Source organism: Camelina sativa, chromosome 15 (assembly GCF_000633955.1).
Source record: "Camelina sativa cultivar DH55 chromosome 15, Cs, whole genome shotgun sequence".
NCBI lineage: Eukaryota > Viridiplantae > Streptophyta > Magnoliopsida > Brassicales > Brassicaceae > Camelina > Camelina sativa.
This window is the reverse complement of record NC_025699.1, coordinates 17,925,134-17,942,695: the sequence shown is the minus strand read 5'-3', so window position 1 is coordinate 17,942,695 and position 17,562 is coordinate 17,925,134. Positions and strand designations below refer to the sequence as shown.

The 17,562-nt window shown below is 36.7% G+C and overlaps 2 protein-coding genes across 2 annotated transcripts; both read left to right on the top strand.

The window, feature by feature from the left end:
- Window positions 2,672–4,525, top strand: LOC104747092 (glyoxylate/succinic semialdehyde reductase 1). Its single transcript, XM_010468664.2, has 8 exons — window positions 2,672–2,882; window positions 3,034–3,144; window positions 3,234–3,335; window positions 3,426–3,527; window positions 3,666–3,781; window positions 3,877–3,955; window positions 4,032–4,202; window positions 4,299–4,525. Exons 1-8 carry the CDS (start codon window positions 2,778–2,780, stop codon window positions 4,380–4,382), a joined length of 870 nt encoding a protein of 289 aa, XP_010466966.1. The 5' UTR covers window positions 2,672–2,777; the 3' UTR covers window positions 4,383–4,525.
- Window positions 7,087–9,157, top strand: LOC104747091 (60S ribosomal protein L5-1-like). Its single transcript, XM_010468663.1, has 7 exons — window positions 7,087–7,192; window positions 7,574–7,643; window positions 7,740–7,958; window positions 8,058–8,137; window positions 8,224–8,340; window positions 8,457–8,761; window positions 8,851–9,157. Exons 1-7 carry the CDS (start codon window positions 7,190–7,192, stop codon window positions 8,960–8,962), a joined length of 906 nt encoding a protein of 301 aa, XP_010466965.1. The 5' UTR covers window positions 7,087–7,189; the 3' UTR covers window positions 8,963–9,157.

Genomic DNA, 17,562 nt, shown 5'->3' with positions numbered 1-17,562 from the left:
TCAATTCATCATCTTCTACATCCTCTTTCATTCTTCCAAATCTCAACCTTGATTAAGAAAGGAGCCTTTTCTCAGAGATTCAACCCGTAACCACAAATTTTTTAAGGGGTAAGTTCTTCTTCTTCTCTTTAATTCTACGGTTGATTCTCTGCTCTGTAAGCGTTTCTAATGTATTGATAACTTCTGATGCCCAACGCCCAGGAACCCTCAATCTTCACCGTTCAAGAACGCCATCGTAGCTTGCCGCAACCACAACTCGCCGCTGCCGCGGCATCATCTCTCGAAAACCCTAATGTTTATGGGCTTTGACTTGTTTTCAGATTAATTTAGTTCTTAATGGGCTTGTTATTTTTTTAGGTCCATTACTTTAGTAGTTTGTAAATTTGTATTTGTTAATTAAGCCCATTATCTTATTTTTTAATTTATTTGGTTCAAATGAACCGAACTAGAAAAGAATCGGTTTAAAAATTCGGAATTGATTAAAAATCCTATAACCGACCCGAATAACCCGAGTACCGATTAAACCGAACTGAATTCAATTTCGGTTTAATTCGGTGGAAATTTTTAAAAACCGAATTTACAGAAAACCGAACAAACCGACCTGAATAACCCGATTCCGCCGAACGCCCAGGGCGAGAAATCTTAATTGATTCACGTAAATATGTTATAAATATTTTTCAATAATATTTTAGAACCATAATAAATCTTATAAAACGATTTTATTTTTTTATAGCCCAATATTTTTGAAATTATTTTAACAGATTTCATTTATTGTTTCAGAAATTTTAGGATACAATAATAAATTATTTAGAATAATTATAAAACTTAATTTTATTTATAAAACTAAGATTAAATATATGCATCCTAAATCATTTAATAATGACATATATATCTTAAAACTAAGATACAACATTGCTTATATTTTTAAAATATAAAATATTATATCTAATTTATTAAATATTTGTTTGCAATGCACATCAACGCAGAGACATTTTATTAAAATCTAAAAAATCACAAATATTATATTTTATTTAATATAATATATATAACTAAAAGATAAATCAAAAAGTTAAATCGATATTTTTAAACATGACCGCTTCAATACAGGTTTTGTTTTCTTTTTAGGATTTTACCAAATTTATATGATTCGCGGATTTGAACATTGTATCATGTTGCCAAAACGGTTTGAAATTAGAGTATGAAACTAAGTAAATGAAATGTAAAAGATTATAAAATGTATAGCACGGGTAACTATCTATATATTTTCATGTGCTAACTATCTAGAATTAAATATTTTTCAGTCCAAATATACTCATTATAGATATTACTCTTTTAATTTTGATCATTCGAAATAAAAATAAAATTAATTATCCACATAAAACTATTAAACCTCCACTATCTAAACAGTGCGGTTACATTTTTTTTTTAGCAAATTTTTTACAATTGATGATTTTATTTTCTAAAAGATTTCGTTCACTCGCAAATTAATTTAAAATTTCAGAGGATTTGATATATATAATTTAATATAATGAGATGATTAACAAATCGACTAAATTCTCTATCGTAGGAGAGGTAATATATTGTCCTGTCACACTATTCAAAACATATATATATATATATATATATATGTTTTACGGGTTAACTTATTTGATACTTATAAATATTCAAATTTTATGATTTTGCACTGAGACCAATGAGTTTTAGTAACAAAAATATTTTGTTATACTCTATTCCACCTCCCACTCATATAATTTTCTTGCACTTTAATTCATTTGTTACGTTAACTCAATACCGCTACAAATTGTAAATGAATCACAAGTAAATAAGGGTTTTCTTGATTCTACCAATTCTAAAAAATTTAAGCAATTATACCAAAAACCTAATAAATGGTAAGTCGTTAAGTTTATTATACCGACTATAATCGAAACCGGAGTATGAAACTAAGTAAATCAAATTTATAAATTATAAAATACGTAGAATAAATCAAATAAAGATAATACTATTATTTTGTAACTAATAAATCAAAATTTACGTAAATATTTTCCTCACTGCACAGTGCAGGTTATCATCTAGTTATTTCATTATATTTATATCCCATATCATTATCTTTTTCACTCACTATGTCCTTTCAATCGTATACAACCGTAATAAAACAATGGTGTGCACAATAATTAAAACTCACACTGTAATAATTGCTCTATTTTATTGTGTTGCCAGCATCATTAGCAAATAGAATGAACAGAAATCAGTTTAGTAAACAAATACCATAACATTTGATATTCCAGGTCACCCGCTAAAATATCCGGAAAAATTCCCCCGCGCTGTAGCGCGGATGAAATCCTAGTTAGATTTAAAAGAAGAGAGAATGGACTAAAATGAAACTTCATAAACTATCACACAAAATGAACAATTTTCTATAACTTTAGGGTGGAAACTCCTCAAATAAATTTGATTGAGAACTTGGCACACACGTGCCCCAGTGTAGATAAAGTGAACACTGATTAGTGATTAGAAAAACAAAGATCCCTGCGACAGCCAAAGTACATATACGTGGCAAAATCTTGTTTGTTCTTCAGACTTCAGCTGTTTGTTTAGAGATGCAAAAAGATTCAAACTTTAGGGAGTAAATTGTAAATACTTTCTTTTTAAGTTAAGTGTTTGATGATAATGGTTCTCTGATTAGAAAAGGCTCCAGCTTTGTCACATTCGCAGACCATCACTGAGCAATATAATCGCAGAGAGAGAGAGAAAGGAGTAGAAGAGACTGAAGAGAGACCATGGAAGTAGGATTTTTGGGTTTGGGTATCATGGGAAAGGCCATGTTAATGAATCTATTGAAGAATGGATTCAAAGTTACTGTATGGAACAGAACACTCTCCAAGGTATTGTGTTTTTTTAGGTTATCTCATTACCATTCAAATTGAAAAAGGATCTGATTTGGGTTTTGATTGATCAGATCTAATAAAGTTGAAAACTTTGATTAAATTTAATGCAATTTTGGGGGTATGTGTTGATGATGATGATGTTGAACAGTGTGATGAACTTGTGGAGCATGGAGCTTCAGTATGTGAGACTCCAGCTGAAGTGATCAAGAAATGCAAATACACTATTGCTATGCTCTCTGATCCTTCTGCTGCTCTTTCGGTATTTGAGTCTCTTTTTGCTTATGTTTTTAGCACTATGATGATGATATGAGCTATAGAAAATAGTTACAATTCCTGTGGTCTGATTAGGTTGTTTTCGACAAAGATGGTGTTTTGGAGCAAATCTGTGAAGGAAAAGGGTATATAGATATGTCAACAGTTGATGCAGAGACTTCTTTAAAGATCAATGAGGTTAAATTGAAGCTTTGTACTTTTTGGATGATGAATTAGATAGAAGCAAATTGATTAGTTTGAGTTAGCTGTGTTGGATATTATTGGCAGGCAATTACCGGGAAGGGTGGTCGGTTTATAGAAGGTCCGGTTTCAGGTAGCAAAAAGCCAGCTGAAGATGGCCAACTCATTATCCTTGCTGCTGGTGACAAGGTACAACTCAAAACTATACTTCTAGATGGATGGATCAATCTCACAAACTGTTATAGTTGGAACGTAGGAACTAGAACTATTTTGCACATTAAGATAGAGAACTTAGGAACTGGAACTATAATTTGTATTTGTTAAAAGGCGCTCTTCGAGGAATCAATCCCAGCTTTTGACGTCTTGGGGAAGAAGTCGTTTTTCTTGGGACAAGTTGGAAACGGAGCCAAAATGAAACTAATAGTGAACATGATAATGGGAAGGTAATTGACTCTTCTCTTTAACAATTACTACCATTAGTAGTTGAATCATGCATGGCTTCATTACACAATACACAATTGTTTTTCATCCGAAACAGCATGATGAACGCGTTCTCCGAGGGTCTTGTATTGGCTGACAAGAGTGGACTTAGCTCTGACACTCTTCTGGATATCCTGGTGAGATGATCAAAAACTTTGCAATCTCTGAAATAATGGTGTTGGTTGAATCGGTTATGCTATTGGCATTTGGCAGGATCTCGGAGCAATGACCAACCCAATGTTCAAGGGCAAAGGACCTTCCATGAATAAGAGCAGTTACCCACCAGCATTTCCACTGAAACATCAGCAGAAAGACATGAGACTAGCTCTTGCCCTTGGTGATGAAAATGCTGTTTCCATGCCTGTAGCCGCAGCTGCAAATGAGGTTAGTCACTCAAAAGACAAGAACATATTTGTTCTCCTCTAGGATTGCATTCTTAGCATGAATTCTTAAAGACATATATGTTTCTGTTTTCGACAGGCTTTTAAGAAGGCGAGAAGCTTGGGACTTGGAGATCTCGACTTCTCTGCTGTGATTGAAGCTGTCAAATTCTCCCGGGAATAGCAAACTGTTGAAAACAAAAGCCAGCCACTCATTTGGAATTGCTGAGTTACTGAAATGATTGTTATCTTCCCAAATAGAGATTTCTCATTTGGCCAAAAACACATTTTAATCCTTCACAGAATAAAGAAGTCTTAACCACAATCCATCTGACCTCGTTTATATAGAAAAGCAAAACATAGAGCCGGTGCATAGGAACACATTAAGACTAAGTAACTAAGTTAAAAGGGTTCATATAAACATATCATGTATGCTAAGAGAATTTGTTAAAAATGCCCCTTTTGATATACTCCTTTTCAAAAATACCCTCTTTTCTGGCCATTTTTATTTATGCCCTCTTTTAATTTTTAATGACCATTTTATCCTTAGATGAAAATTATTTTATTCAATAAAAAGAAAAACAAAATTTTCCCGCCAAAAATTTTCCGACATATTTTCCCGCCAAAAATTTTTCAAAAAAATTTCCCGCCAAAAATTTTTTTTGTCAAAATACTTTTGATAAAAAATTTCGAAAAAAAAAATTTCCCGCCAAAATTTTTCCCGCCAAAAAAAATTTACAAGGTTTTTAAAAGGTTTTATAAGGTTTCTACCTTATAAAAGCCTTATAAACACCTTGTAAAGGCTTTTACAAGATTTTTTAAAGAGTTTTAAAAGGTTTTTTAAACAACTTGTAAACGCTTTTACAAGATTTTTAAAAGGTTTTTAAAAGGTTTTAAAAGGTTTTTAAAAGGTTTTTAAAAGGTTTTCAAATGGTTTTTAAAAGGATTTTTAAAAGGTTTTTAAACATCTTCTAAACCCTTTTACAATGTTTTTAAAAACCTTGTAAACGTTTTTATAAAATTTTTAAAAGGTTTTTAAACACCTTTTAAATGCTTTTAAAAAGTTTTTAAAAGCGTTTACAAGGTGTTTAAAAACCTTTTAAAGCATTTACAAGCTTTTTAAAAGCATTTACAAGGTTTTTAAAAGCATTTACAATGTGTTTAAAAACCTTTTAAAAATCTTGTAAACGCTTTTAAAAGTTTTTAAAAAGCATTTACAAGGTTTTTAAAAGGTATAAATTTCAATATTTTTGGCGGGAAAATTTTTCGATTTTGGCGGGAAAATTTTTTTTTTGGCGGGAAAAAATAACCTTTTCGGGAAAATTTTTCGATTTTGGCGGGAAAAAAAATTTTGGCGGGAAAATTTTTGGCGGGAAAATATTTTCGACTTTGATGACTGTACATTCTTGCTGTCACTCAAAAAGGGTAATTTGGTCATTTTGTATATAAAGAGGGGTAGTTTTAAAAATGGTCAACATGAAGGGGTATTTTTAAAAAGAGATATGGAAAAAGAGGCATTTTTGAGAATGCCCCTAATGCTAATTGCTAACTAAGTTAAAAGGGTTCATATAAACATATTTAGCCCTAACAAATATATTATGTCAAATGACTCATATTCGTTTAAATATACCGTAGAACCTCTATAAATTAATAAGGTTGGGACCATGAAATTTTATTAATTTAAAGAGGTTTTAATTTATCGATAAATTAATAAATTATTAATTTATCGATAAATTGATAAAATATTAATTTATGAAGAGATTTTTAATTTTCATAATTTGAAAATTATGTATTACAAAATAGGATACTTTTGTTATCATTCATATTTTTAAAGAATTTTTTTAATGTATAATCTTGTCTATTGTAATTGCTAAGTTTAGAGTTTAGGTAAAAATGATAGATGTTAGAAGTTTAGAGTTTAGAAAAAATTTCTACTAGTATCATTCATGTTAATGATGAAGTCGAATAAGATATTGCGGTAATTTTAGAACCAATTATATATAAAGAAGCAATTATCGCATTTAGAACTCTTCGTAATTTTTGGATGCGATTTGAGAATACGACAATAAAAGATATTAGAGATGAGCTCCAATAAGAATGCAAATTTAAGAATATGCAAACAACAATAGGGTCATATTTCAGTATTTCATTAGATTTTCTTAGATATATATATAGATATATATATATATATTAATATTATTTGATTATTAATTTATGATATTGATGGGACTATATTTTTACATAGGATTTCCAAAAAAAATATTATTTTATTAATTTATCAAAATGTGTCATTTTCTACACCGGCCCAACTCGAGACCGGAAGAATTTATTAATTTATAGCGAATATTAATTTAAAGAGTATTAATTTATAGAGGTTCTACTGTAAAGCATTGAATTAATATACTAGGAGCAGACAATTCATATATTCGTGTAAATATTAGTAACCATATATCATAATAAACTTGTATGAATAAGTTGTATTGATACTTGATAGTGAATGGCTTTTTTTTTTTTTTTTTTTTTTTTTTTTTTTTTTTTTTTTTTTTTTTTTTTTTTTTTTTTTTNGAAAGAACATCACTTATATCTTGATACAAAGAGAGCTGTCATCTTTTTTTGGAGTATTTTTTACAGAAAATGGTTCTTAATAATAATGTATACACTATTTTTTTTTTGTGAAATACAATTATTTATTTATGTTAACAAAAACAAAGAAGTATACAAAAAATATTCAATTGGTTGAATTTATATGGACTGTAGGTAGTAGACTTTTTATTAACACTCCTTCATCTCTAAAGCGTAAGCTGAAATGGGTGAAGTAGAAAAGTTTAAATATAAAAGCCCATAGGCCCATTAATTATTTTTTCTTCAGCGCAAGAGGAGTTTTTTAGGGTTTTTGTCTTATAAGGTCCCGCATTTAGGTCATTCCGCCTCTTGTCTTCTCGTCACACTCATCTTCACAGCAAAGCCTCTCGTAGCTAGAGGAATCAAACAATGGTAAACCCTAGCTTTCATCTCTCTATCTCTTCTCATTTCTCCATCGTTTCTTCTTAGTTTTCTCCTTAGAAACTCAGATTCTGATCTTTCATTTCATATAGAAACCTCCTACATTTTGTTTTTGATTAGATATGGTAAAGAGAGAATCATGATCCTATGGTTGTATTCAGCTTCGTTAGATGTTTTTCTTCATGGGTTTTTGGTTTTATAACTTGCTTTGGAATTGAAATAGGAAAAGTTTGAGACTTTGTGGTTTTGTTCTGTTTTAGAGGTCACAGATGCGTTTTAATGGTGTTTTCAGTTTTCACCTTGGATCTTTCTTAACAGTTTATGTTGTTGGATCTTAGACTAATAAAATAGGATCGATTTGTTTGTTATTAGGTGTTTGTGAAGTCGTGCAAGTCGAATGCCTACTTCAAACGGTACCAAGTGAAGTTCAGGAGAAGAAGAGGTATAGATTCTTGTTTTCGTTTTCCTGATGATATTGGTTGGTCTCTCTCATTGTTTCAACCTGTTACTTACAAAAGTTATTTCATTTTTTGTGTAGATGGAAAGACTGATTACAGGGCTAGGATCCGTCTGATCAATCAGGACAAGAATAAGTACAACACACCTAAGTACCGTTTTGTTGTCAGGTTTACCAACAAAGACATCGTGGCACAAATTGTCTCTGCTAGCATTGCTGGTGACATTGTGAAAGCTTCTGCTTACGCTCATGAGCTGCCTCAGTATGGGCTCACTGTTGGTCTAACAAACTATGCTGCAGGTATTGGAATCAGTCCTATTGTGTTGTTTTACAATTTTATATGTTTGATTCTGTGTTTGTGGTTTACTAATATGCCACAATGTTTTTTTGTTGAACCAGCTTACTGCGCTGGGCTTCTTTTGGCTCGCCGTGTCCTGAAGATGTTGGAGATGGATGACGAGTACGAGGGCAACCTAGAGGTATGTTGTCAACTTGATTTAATCTTGAGGATTATAAGTTGGAGTTTTTGTTCATGTTAAAAAACTCAAATTACACAATGAATCAGGCCACTGGTGAGGACTTCTCCGTGGAGCCAACTGATTCAAGGAGACCTTTCCGTGCTCTTCTTGATGTTGGACTTATCAGGACCACAACTGGAAACCGTGTGTTCGGTGCTCTTAAGGTATGAAATTGTTCTCTGATTGTATGTTGACTGTGTTTTATCTGTCTTTCATCTTGAGCAAGTGTTGATACTTGCAATTCTTTAATACCCGTTTGGTTTGCTTCATGAAACTGTAGGGTGCTTTGGATGGAGGTCTTGATATCCCACACAGTGACAAGAGGTTTGCTGGGTTCAACAAAGAGAACAAGCAGCTTGATGCTGCAATCCACAGGAACTACATCTACGGAGGCCATGTCTCAAACTACATGAAAATGTTGGCGGAAGATGAGCCAGAAAAGCTACAAACTCACTTCAGTGCGTACATTAAGAAAGGTGTTGAAGCTGAGAGCATTGAGGAGATTTACAAGAAGGTTCATGCAGCTATCCGTGCAGACCCCAACCCTAAGAAAACCGAGAAACCTGCTCCCAAGGGACACAAGAGGTAGAAAGCAATTTACTAATAATAATCAATTTTATTACCTGGCTTTTGTCCATTGGTGTCTCATTTTGTTTTCCATTAAACTAAAACAGGTACAACTTGAAGAAGCTTACGTACGAGGAGAGGAAGAACAAGTTGATCGAGAGAGTTAAGGCATTGAATGGAGCAGGTGGTGATGATGATGATGAGGACGATGAGGAGTAAATCAGTCCCCCAGCTTTCTTTATCTCATGCCCCTTGTAGCTTTTTATCTTTTGAGCTTAATGCCTCAATTTTTCTCTTTTCAGACTAAAACACTCAGCTTTTGTCTTCACATTTTAATTGTGTTCGAGGATTTTGATTTTGAGGATACATTTTCTATTAAGAATTTATTATCTTATTACCCCCCATTATCGTTTTCATGAATCTGCCTATAGTTTTAATTTAATTCTTATTTTTTGTTAGTACTACTGCCCTAAAACTGTCTGCCTAATTTACCTCACCACAGAAAAATTGATCGAACCGTGTCTTTGGTGTCTTCCCTAATTAAGGCCTCAACTTTTCGGTGGTGTTACGATGGCGAGAAGTTGATTGATATTGCATATCATCAGACTAGAAGTTTGGTAACCATCTATCAGAACTCTTAACACTTATCATTTATTCACAGGTACGCATTCTTATTGCTTTCAATTGTCGAAATAGAGTGGTCATTCTTATTGCTTTCAATTGTCGAAATAGAGTGGTTGAGTGAGTCGATTTGGAACGACGACGTCTAATCTTTGTTGTCACATATTCTATGATGTTATATATAACATACATTCTCTACTACTACATAACCAAATGTAAGAAGTAAACATACCAACTCATCATTCATCATTCATCATTCATCATTCATCATTCATCATTCATCATTCATGAGATTATTTGGTTTTAAGATTTCGTGGATGAGCTATGTGTTCTTGAATTTGCGAAGGGAGTAAGTTTTAATAGAACCGAGTCTCATGGAATTATCAACTTCACACCCAAACCTCACTATAAAAGTCAAACACTCCACCACTCAAATTCTTCGTGCTCTCATTTTTATTAAAACTCCTTAAAGCAATCAATTCTACAAATGGGGGTTGGTGAGCGTTTCTACTTTCTATATTGTTGTGACATATTATTTGATTTTGTCTTTTCGCAAAAAAATATCATTAAGGCTTATACACAAAGCCTCTCTGTTAAAAAACCTTCCTCCACTTGTCTGCACACACACCTAATGAATTCTTCTTTTTTTCTTTTTTTCTTAGCACTGTTGCAGCTGCAATAGGCTTTTTCACGTTTTTTAGAAAATTCAGATTCCACCAAGATAACAGAGAAAACGATTCTGTTTCTTTATCTCTTTCATCACCACTTCCTCCATCTTCTTCATCTCACAGTTGGACGACTCATCAAGTTTTACGAGCTTCCGTGGAGAAGATGTCCGCAGAGACTTTCTTAGTCATATTCAAAAGGAGTTTCGGAGGAAAGGAATCACTCTTTTCAGTGATAATGAGATCAAGAGAGGAGAATCCATTAGTCCTCAACTTGTACAAGCGATCAGAAGTTCTAAGATTGCAATCATCTTCTTCTTCTTCTTCTTCTTCTTCTTCAGAACTACGCTTCTTCTTCTTGGTGTCTTGATGAAGTTTCTGAGATTATCAAGTGCAGAGAAGAGTTTGGTCAAACTGTGATGGTCGTTTTCAATAAAGTGGATCCATCTGATGTCAAGAAGCTTACTGGTGATTTTGTGATAGACTTTAGATCGCTCTGAACCCAAAATCTACTGAATACTTCTTTATTGAATTAGAAAGACTCAATTGACTACAGAGATTGTAATCAACGGAATCGGAAAACGGAAAAGTGTTTAACAACCCTAGCCTCACCGGAATTACAGAGATCACATCAATCTCTCAAGCACATCGCTTGTTACAAGAATTCACAAAATGAGACATGAGAAAAACCCCAAAAGACTACAACGTTCTTCTTATTCAAATCTCTAACCGCAAAGCTTCCTTCCCGTAAAGAGTCTTTGCTTTATTCTTTGACTTCTTCTTCTGCGACTTAAACCACGTCACCATTGACTTGTTGACCAGTCGTCTTCTTCTTCCCCCAAGATAAGTTCGAGGAACTTGCATTAGAAGTCACAAAACTCTTAGGTAACCTACCAGTGGGACTAAGAGTTATGGACTAAGAGTTGTTGCTCCACTGCCAACTCAGCTGGTATAAACAACTCTTTATCAACCACTTCTAACTCCAATCCATCCACCACAATAAGAATCTGCAACTCCTTCAAAGGACAGACATGACCCCGAAAATATTTGCCTTTACACTTGAAACAGATTCCCTTACTACGCATCGCATCCAACTCCTCTGCAGTGTGCCTTTGTCTTGGTTGGAACTCTTTCTTTGGAGGTGGAGCAGTAAGCAACCCCTGACCACTACCATTTTGTACCCCCGGACCATTACCACTTTGCAACAAGATAGGCTTAGACATAGAAACATAGTTACTAGAACGAGTGTGATGTGACTGACTTGTAGTAAGCACCTTGCTGGAACGTTCACCCACAAGTTGACAAAAAGAACTAGATTCCATACGAAGCACCGCAGCTTTCTGATAGTCCAAGCCTACAGGCTCCTTCATCTTAAGAACTTCCTTCATTTCCTGTTTCAACCCATTGTAAAAAATTTTCTCCAAGTGTGAATCATCTAAACCCAGGACTTGAGCAGACAAATCCTCAAACTCCGTCACATAAGCTGCAACTGTACCCGTTTGTTTGATAGCAAACAACCTGTTACCTGGATCATCTTCAATAGACTCACCAAAACGTAGAAACAAACGTTGGCGAAACTCTCCCCAAGAACGAAATTCACGGCGAGTAAGCTCACAATTGAACCATTTCAACACATCACCTTCGAGACTAAGAGCAACCAGTTCTAGCTTATCCTCATCCGTGTAACGACCAATTCGGAAAAAAACGTTCAACCTTAGAGATCCAATCAAACGCATGAGATCCATCAAATACAGGCATCTCAATCTTCCTCAACAAACTAGAACGATTATCCAAAGGTAGATTCCCAGTATCACCACCGCGAGAACGGAGAACAGAGGAACACGATACCTGAGGAAACTGATGAGATAATTCCGGTTGTTCAGGACGCTTCCCAAGATAATTCTCCAGCTTCGATAAAGTCTTCAACACCTCTTGCATCGTCGAATCAAGGGAAGTCAGCTTATCGTCGTGTTCAACCTTCGATTGGACCAATCTCTTGTAACCACCGCACAGAAACTTCAATTTAATCTCCAATGGATCTTCCTGATAGCTCGCGCCGTCGAAATCCTCCGAGTAATCCAAATCCGCCATCGCAATCGCAATCGAACCAGTTTCACCGCACCAATGATAGACTTTAGATCGCTCTGAACCCAAAATCTACTGAATACTTCTTTATTGAATTAGAAAGACTCAATTGACTACAGAGATTGTAATCAACGGAATCGGAAAACGGAAAAGTGTTTAACAACCCTAGCCTCACCGGAATTACAGAGATCACATCAATCTCTCAAGCACATCGCTTGTTACAAGAATTCACAAAATGAGACATGAGAAAAACCCCAAAAGACTACAACGTTCTTCTTATTCAAATCTCTAACCGCAAAGCTTCCTTCCCGTAAAGAGTCTTTGCTTTATTCTTTGACTTCTTCTTCTGCGACTTAAACCACGTCACCATTGACTTGTTGACCAGTCGTCTTCTTCTTCCTATAATACGTACGATGAATCGTATCAATACTTTCGTCCCCGAGAGCGAGCTTGTCCTCAAGCTTGAAATTGGGAAACTGCTGAACAAAATCCTTCGAGGGAAGCCAAGAATTACACTCCTGCCCACGATCCTGCCACTGGATTAAGAACTCACGCACCCCTGTCTCCGAGAAACGCACCTCAAGAATCTTCTCCGTAAACCACAACTCTTCCTCAACCATCTCAGGTGGTTCAGAGGTCTCCACGGTGTAATCCTTATCCACTACAGCCTTTAACTGAGAAACATGAAAGACATCATGAATGCGTGAAGTAGCAGGAAGCTTCAAGCGATAAGCCACCGCTCCAATACGCTCCACAACCTCAAAAGGACCAAAGAACTTGGCTGCCAGCTTATGACAATTCCTACGCACCACAGTCATCTGGCGATAAGGTTGAAGTTTCAGATACACCCAGTCACCTACTCCAAACTCCACTTCTCGGCGCTTTTTATCAGCATTCCGCTTCATTATATCCTGAGCCCTCTGCAAATTAGCATGTATGCGAGTTAACATTAAATCACGCTCCTTCAACTGCACCTCCAAATCCCAGTTAGACGTCGAACCAGCTTCAAACTTGAGGAGATGAGGAGGGTCTCGCCCATACATCAGTTTAAATGGAGACGTCTTGAGTGCAGAATGAAAAGATGTATTATAGGAGAACTCAGCCCAAACCAAAAAACGAAACTAAGTGCGAGGGTGACTCGATGCAAAGCACCTGAGATATGTCTCTAAACATCTGTTAAGAACTTCGGTTTGGCCATCCGTTTGAGGATGGTATGCAGCGCTATACTTCAACTTAGTCCCCGACAGTCGAAATAGATCCTTCCAAACTTCTCCCATAAACACACGGTCTCTATCCGAAACAATGGTCTTTGGAAACCCGTGTAACCTCACAATCTCCGCAATGAACTTGTTAGCCACATCGATGGCCTTAAAAGGATGTTTCAGACCCAAGAAATGAGCCGCCTTACTCAATCTGTCCACCACAACCAATATAACGTTAACTCCACCAGACATTGGTAAACCCTCAATGAAATCCAAAGAAAGATCCTCCCAAATAGCTGTGGGAATTGGTAAAGGTTGGAGCAACCCCGCTGGAGACAGAGTCGAGTACTTATGCGTTTAACAAACAGAGCAAGCTGCTACATAACGTTGGACATCTTTTTGTATGCCCTCCCAATGAAAACACGACTGTACCCTCTTCAATGTCTTCAAAACACCCGCGTGTCCACCCAGCTGACTATCATGGAACTCATGAAGAATCAAGGGAATAAAACCAGAGGACTTAGGCACCACAAGCCTGTTTTTAAACCACAATCTGTCCTCTATCACTTGAAAATGAGATCCATGAAAACTCCCTGATTTAATCTGAGCAATGGTAGATTGAATATTAGCATCTTCATCAATTTCCTTAAACAAATCCTGCAACTGAATCACCGCAGGAACCGTGAGTGCTAAGAGTGTTGCAGACACTGGATGAGGAATTCTGGATAACCCGTCAGCAGCCTTATTTTCAATGCCAGGCTTATAAACAATCTCCATATCAAAGCCTAACAAACGAGTTAACCACCTCTGATACTCCATATTCACTTCTTTCTGCTCCAACAAAAACTTCAAACTACGCTGGTCAGTATGAACTTCAAACTTACGACCCATCAAATAATGCTTCCATTTCAACACTGCCATAACAATGGCCATCAATTCTCTCTCATACGCAGGTTTGAGCTGCTCTCTAGGAGTGAGACCGTGACTAAAGTAAGCCAATGGCCTCTTATCTTGGAGCAAAACTGCTCCTACTCCAGTACCTGACGCATCCGTCTCAATGATGAACACCTTCTCAAAGTTAGGTAAACCTAAAACAGGAACAGAAGCCATCGCCTGTTTGAGACACTCAAAGGCCTGTTGAGCAACATCAGACCAGACAAACTGATCCTTTTTAAGTAAATCCGTCAAAGGCTTAGCAATAGTACCGTAGCCTTGAACAAATTTTCGGTAATAACCGGTCAGACCTAAGAAACCCCGCAACTGTTTAATGTTTACCGGTGTAGGCCAATGACGCATAGCCTCAGTTTTAGCAACATCAGTAGCCACCCCTTCTTCAGAAATAATATGGCCTAAGTATTCCACTTGTGGCACTCCAAACAGACACTTCTTGTGATTAGCAAACAGCTAATTATGATCACACAACAACTGCAGAACCAACCCCAAATGATCCACATGCTCCTGAATGCTACCACTATAGACCAAAATATCATCGAAAAACACCACCACAAATTTTCTCAAAAATGGCCTAAAAACCTTATTCATCAAAGACTGAAATGTGGCTGGAGCATTGGTTAGGCCAAAGGGCATGACCAAAAATTCATAATGGCCTTCAAGAGTTCGAAATGCTGTTTTCTTGATATCCTCCTCCTTCATATGAATCTGATGATAACCAGAACGTAAATCAATTTTTGAAAACACCACTGAACCATGAAGTTCATCAAGGAGTTGATCAATGACTGGAATGGGAAACTTGTCAGGAATTGTAGCTCTGTTCAAAGCCCTGTAATCCACACAAAACCTCCAAGTGGCATCCTTCTTCTTGACCAATAGAACAGGACTAGAAAAAGGACTGGTACTAGGACGAATGATTCCCGCAGTCAACATATCCTCCACCATCTTCTCCATAACTTCTTTCGTTGAATGAGGATAGCGATAAGGCCTAACAGTAATCGATTGCACTCCAGGCTTCAGAGAGATCGAGTGCTCTTGTCCTCTCTTCGGAGGCAACCCTGTAGGCACCGCAAAGACAGAAGAAAATCTGTCCAAAACCTCAGACAAAGCCGGATCCAACTTTCTATCCGCCACCACTACATCAGTAGTCGCCAACACTACTGGTGAACCACAAGCTAGAGTAGAACGCACAGGAGATTCCATAGTTTTAAGAGACAACTGAGGTTAGTGCAAAGAAGGATCACCTAACAAGGTCACTCGTTTACCCTGATAAATGAACTGCCACTCTTGACGTTTCCAATCAATCTCACACGTTCCCAAAGTTTCTAACCATTGAACCCCCAATATAACATCTACACCTCCCAACTCCAACGTGATGAAATCATTCTTAAACTCCACATCCGCTAACGAGAAAGTGACCTCCCTGCAAACACCAGACCCGTGAACCGACACACCATTACCCAACAACACTTCCAAGCTGCTATCAGCACAAGCCTTTAACTTCAAACGAGATGCTAAGGTTGGAGTAATGAAATTATGTGAAGCTCCGGAGTCTAACAACACCAACAATCTAGATTTGCCAATCAAACCAATCAATTTAGTGGTTCTAGGGGAATGTTTTCCCAAAAAAGAATTTAGTGATAGACAACGCATCACCGGTTGTTGCTCCACTGCCAACTCAGCTGGTATAAACAACTCTTTATCAACCACTTCTAACTCCAATCCATCCACCACAATAAGAATCTGCAACTCCTTCAAAGGACAGACATGACCCCGAAAATATTTGCCTTTACACTTGAAACAGATTCCCTTACTACGCATCGCATCCAACTCCTCTGCAGTGTGCCTTTGTCTTGGTTGGAACTCTTTCTTTGGAGGTGGAGCAGTAAGCAACCCCTGACCACTACCATTTTGTACCCCCGGACCATTACCACTTTGCAACAAGATAGGCTTAGACATAGAAACATAGTTACTAGAACGAGTGTGATGTGACTGACTTGTAGTAAGCACCTTGCTGGAACGTTCACCCACAAGTTGACAAAAAGAACTAGATTCCATACGAAGCACCGCAGCTTTCTGATAGTCCAAGCCTACAGGCTCCTTCATCTTAAGAACTTCCTTCATTTCCTGTTTCAACCCATTGTAAAAAATTTTCTCCAAGTGTGAATCATCTAAACCCAGGACTTGAGCAGACAAATCCTCAAACTCCGTCACATAAGCTGCAACTGTACCCGTTTGTTTGATAGCAAACAACCTGTTACCTGGATCATCTTCAATAGACTCACCAAAACGTAGAAACAAACGTTGGCGAAACTCTCCCCAAGAACGAAATTCACGGCGAGTAAGCTCACAATTGAACCATTTCAACACATCACCTTCGAGACTAAGAGCAACCAGTTCTAGCTTATCCTCATCCGTGTAACGACCAATTCGGAAAAAAACGTTCAACCTTAGAGATCCAATCAAACGCATGAGATCCATCAAATACAGGCATCTCAATCTTCCTCAACAAACTAGAACGATTATCCAAAGGTAGATTCCCAGTATCACCACCGCGAGAACGGAGAACAGAGGAACACGATACCTGAGGAAACTGATGAGATAATTCCGGTTGTTCAGGACGCTTCCCAAGATAATTCTCCAGCTTCGATAAAGTCTTCAACACCTCTTGCATCGTCGAATCAAGGGAAGTCAGCTTATCGTCGTGTTCAACCTTCGATTGGACCAATCTCTTGTAACCACCGCACAGAAACTTCAATTTAATCTCCAATGGATCTTCCTGATAGCTCGCGCCGTCGAAATCCTCCGAGTAATCCAAATCCGCCATCGCAATCGCAATCGAACCAGTTTCACCGCACCAATGATAGACTTTAGATCGCTCTGAACCCAAAATCTACTGAATACTTCTTTATTGAATTAGAAAGACTCAATTGACTACAGAGATTGTAATCAACGGAATCGGAAAACGGAAAAGTGTTTAACAACCCTAGCCTCACCGGAATTACAGAGATCACATCAATCTCTCAAGCACATCGCTTGTTACAAGAATTCACAAAATGAGACATGAGAAAAACCCCAAAAGACTACAACGTTCTTCTTATTCAAATCTCTAACCGCAAAGCTTCCTTCCCGTAAAGAGTCTTTGCTTTATTCTTTGACTTCTTCTTCTGCGACTTAAACCACGTCACCATTGACTTGTTGACCAGTCGTCTTCTTCTTCCCCCAAGATAAGTTCGAGGAACTTGCATTAGAAGTCACAAAACTCTTAGGTAACCTACCAGTGGGACTAAGAGTT

Bases quoted from the DNA above. Each gene is read 5' to 3' on its own strand.
- LOC104747092 (XM_010468664.2), top strand. From the start codon at position 2,778: ATGGAAGTAGGATTTTTGGGTTTGGGTATCATGGGAAAGGCCATGTTA. The intron at 2,883-3,033 runs GTATTGTGTTTT...GATGTTGAACAG, and splicing joins GGAACAGAACACTCTCCAAG to TGTGATGAACTTGTGGAGCA. The intron at 3,145-3,233 runs GTATTTGAGTCT...TGGTCTGATTAG, and splicing joins ATCCTTCTGCTGCTCTTTCG to GTTGTTTTCGACAAAGATGG.
- LOC104747091 (XM_010468663.1), top strand. The intron at 8,138-8,223 runs GTATGTTGTCAA...ACAATGAATCAG, and splicing joins AGTACGAGGGCAACCTAGAG to GCCACTGGTGAGGACTTCTC. The intron at 8,341-8,456 runs GTATGAAATTGT...ATGAAACTGTAG, and splicing joins GTGTGTTCGGTGCTCTTAAG to GGTGCTTTGGATGGAGGTCT.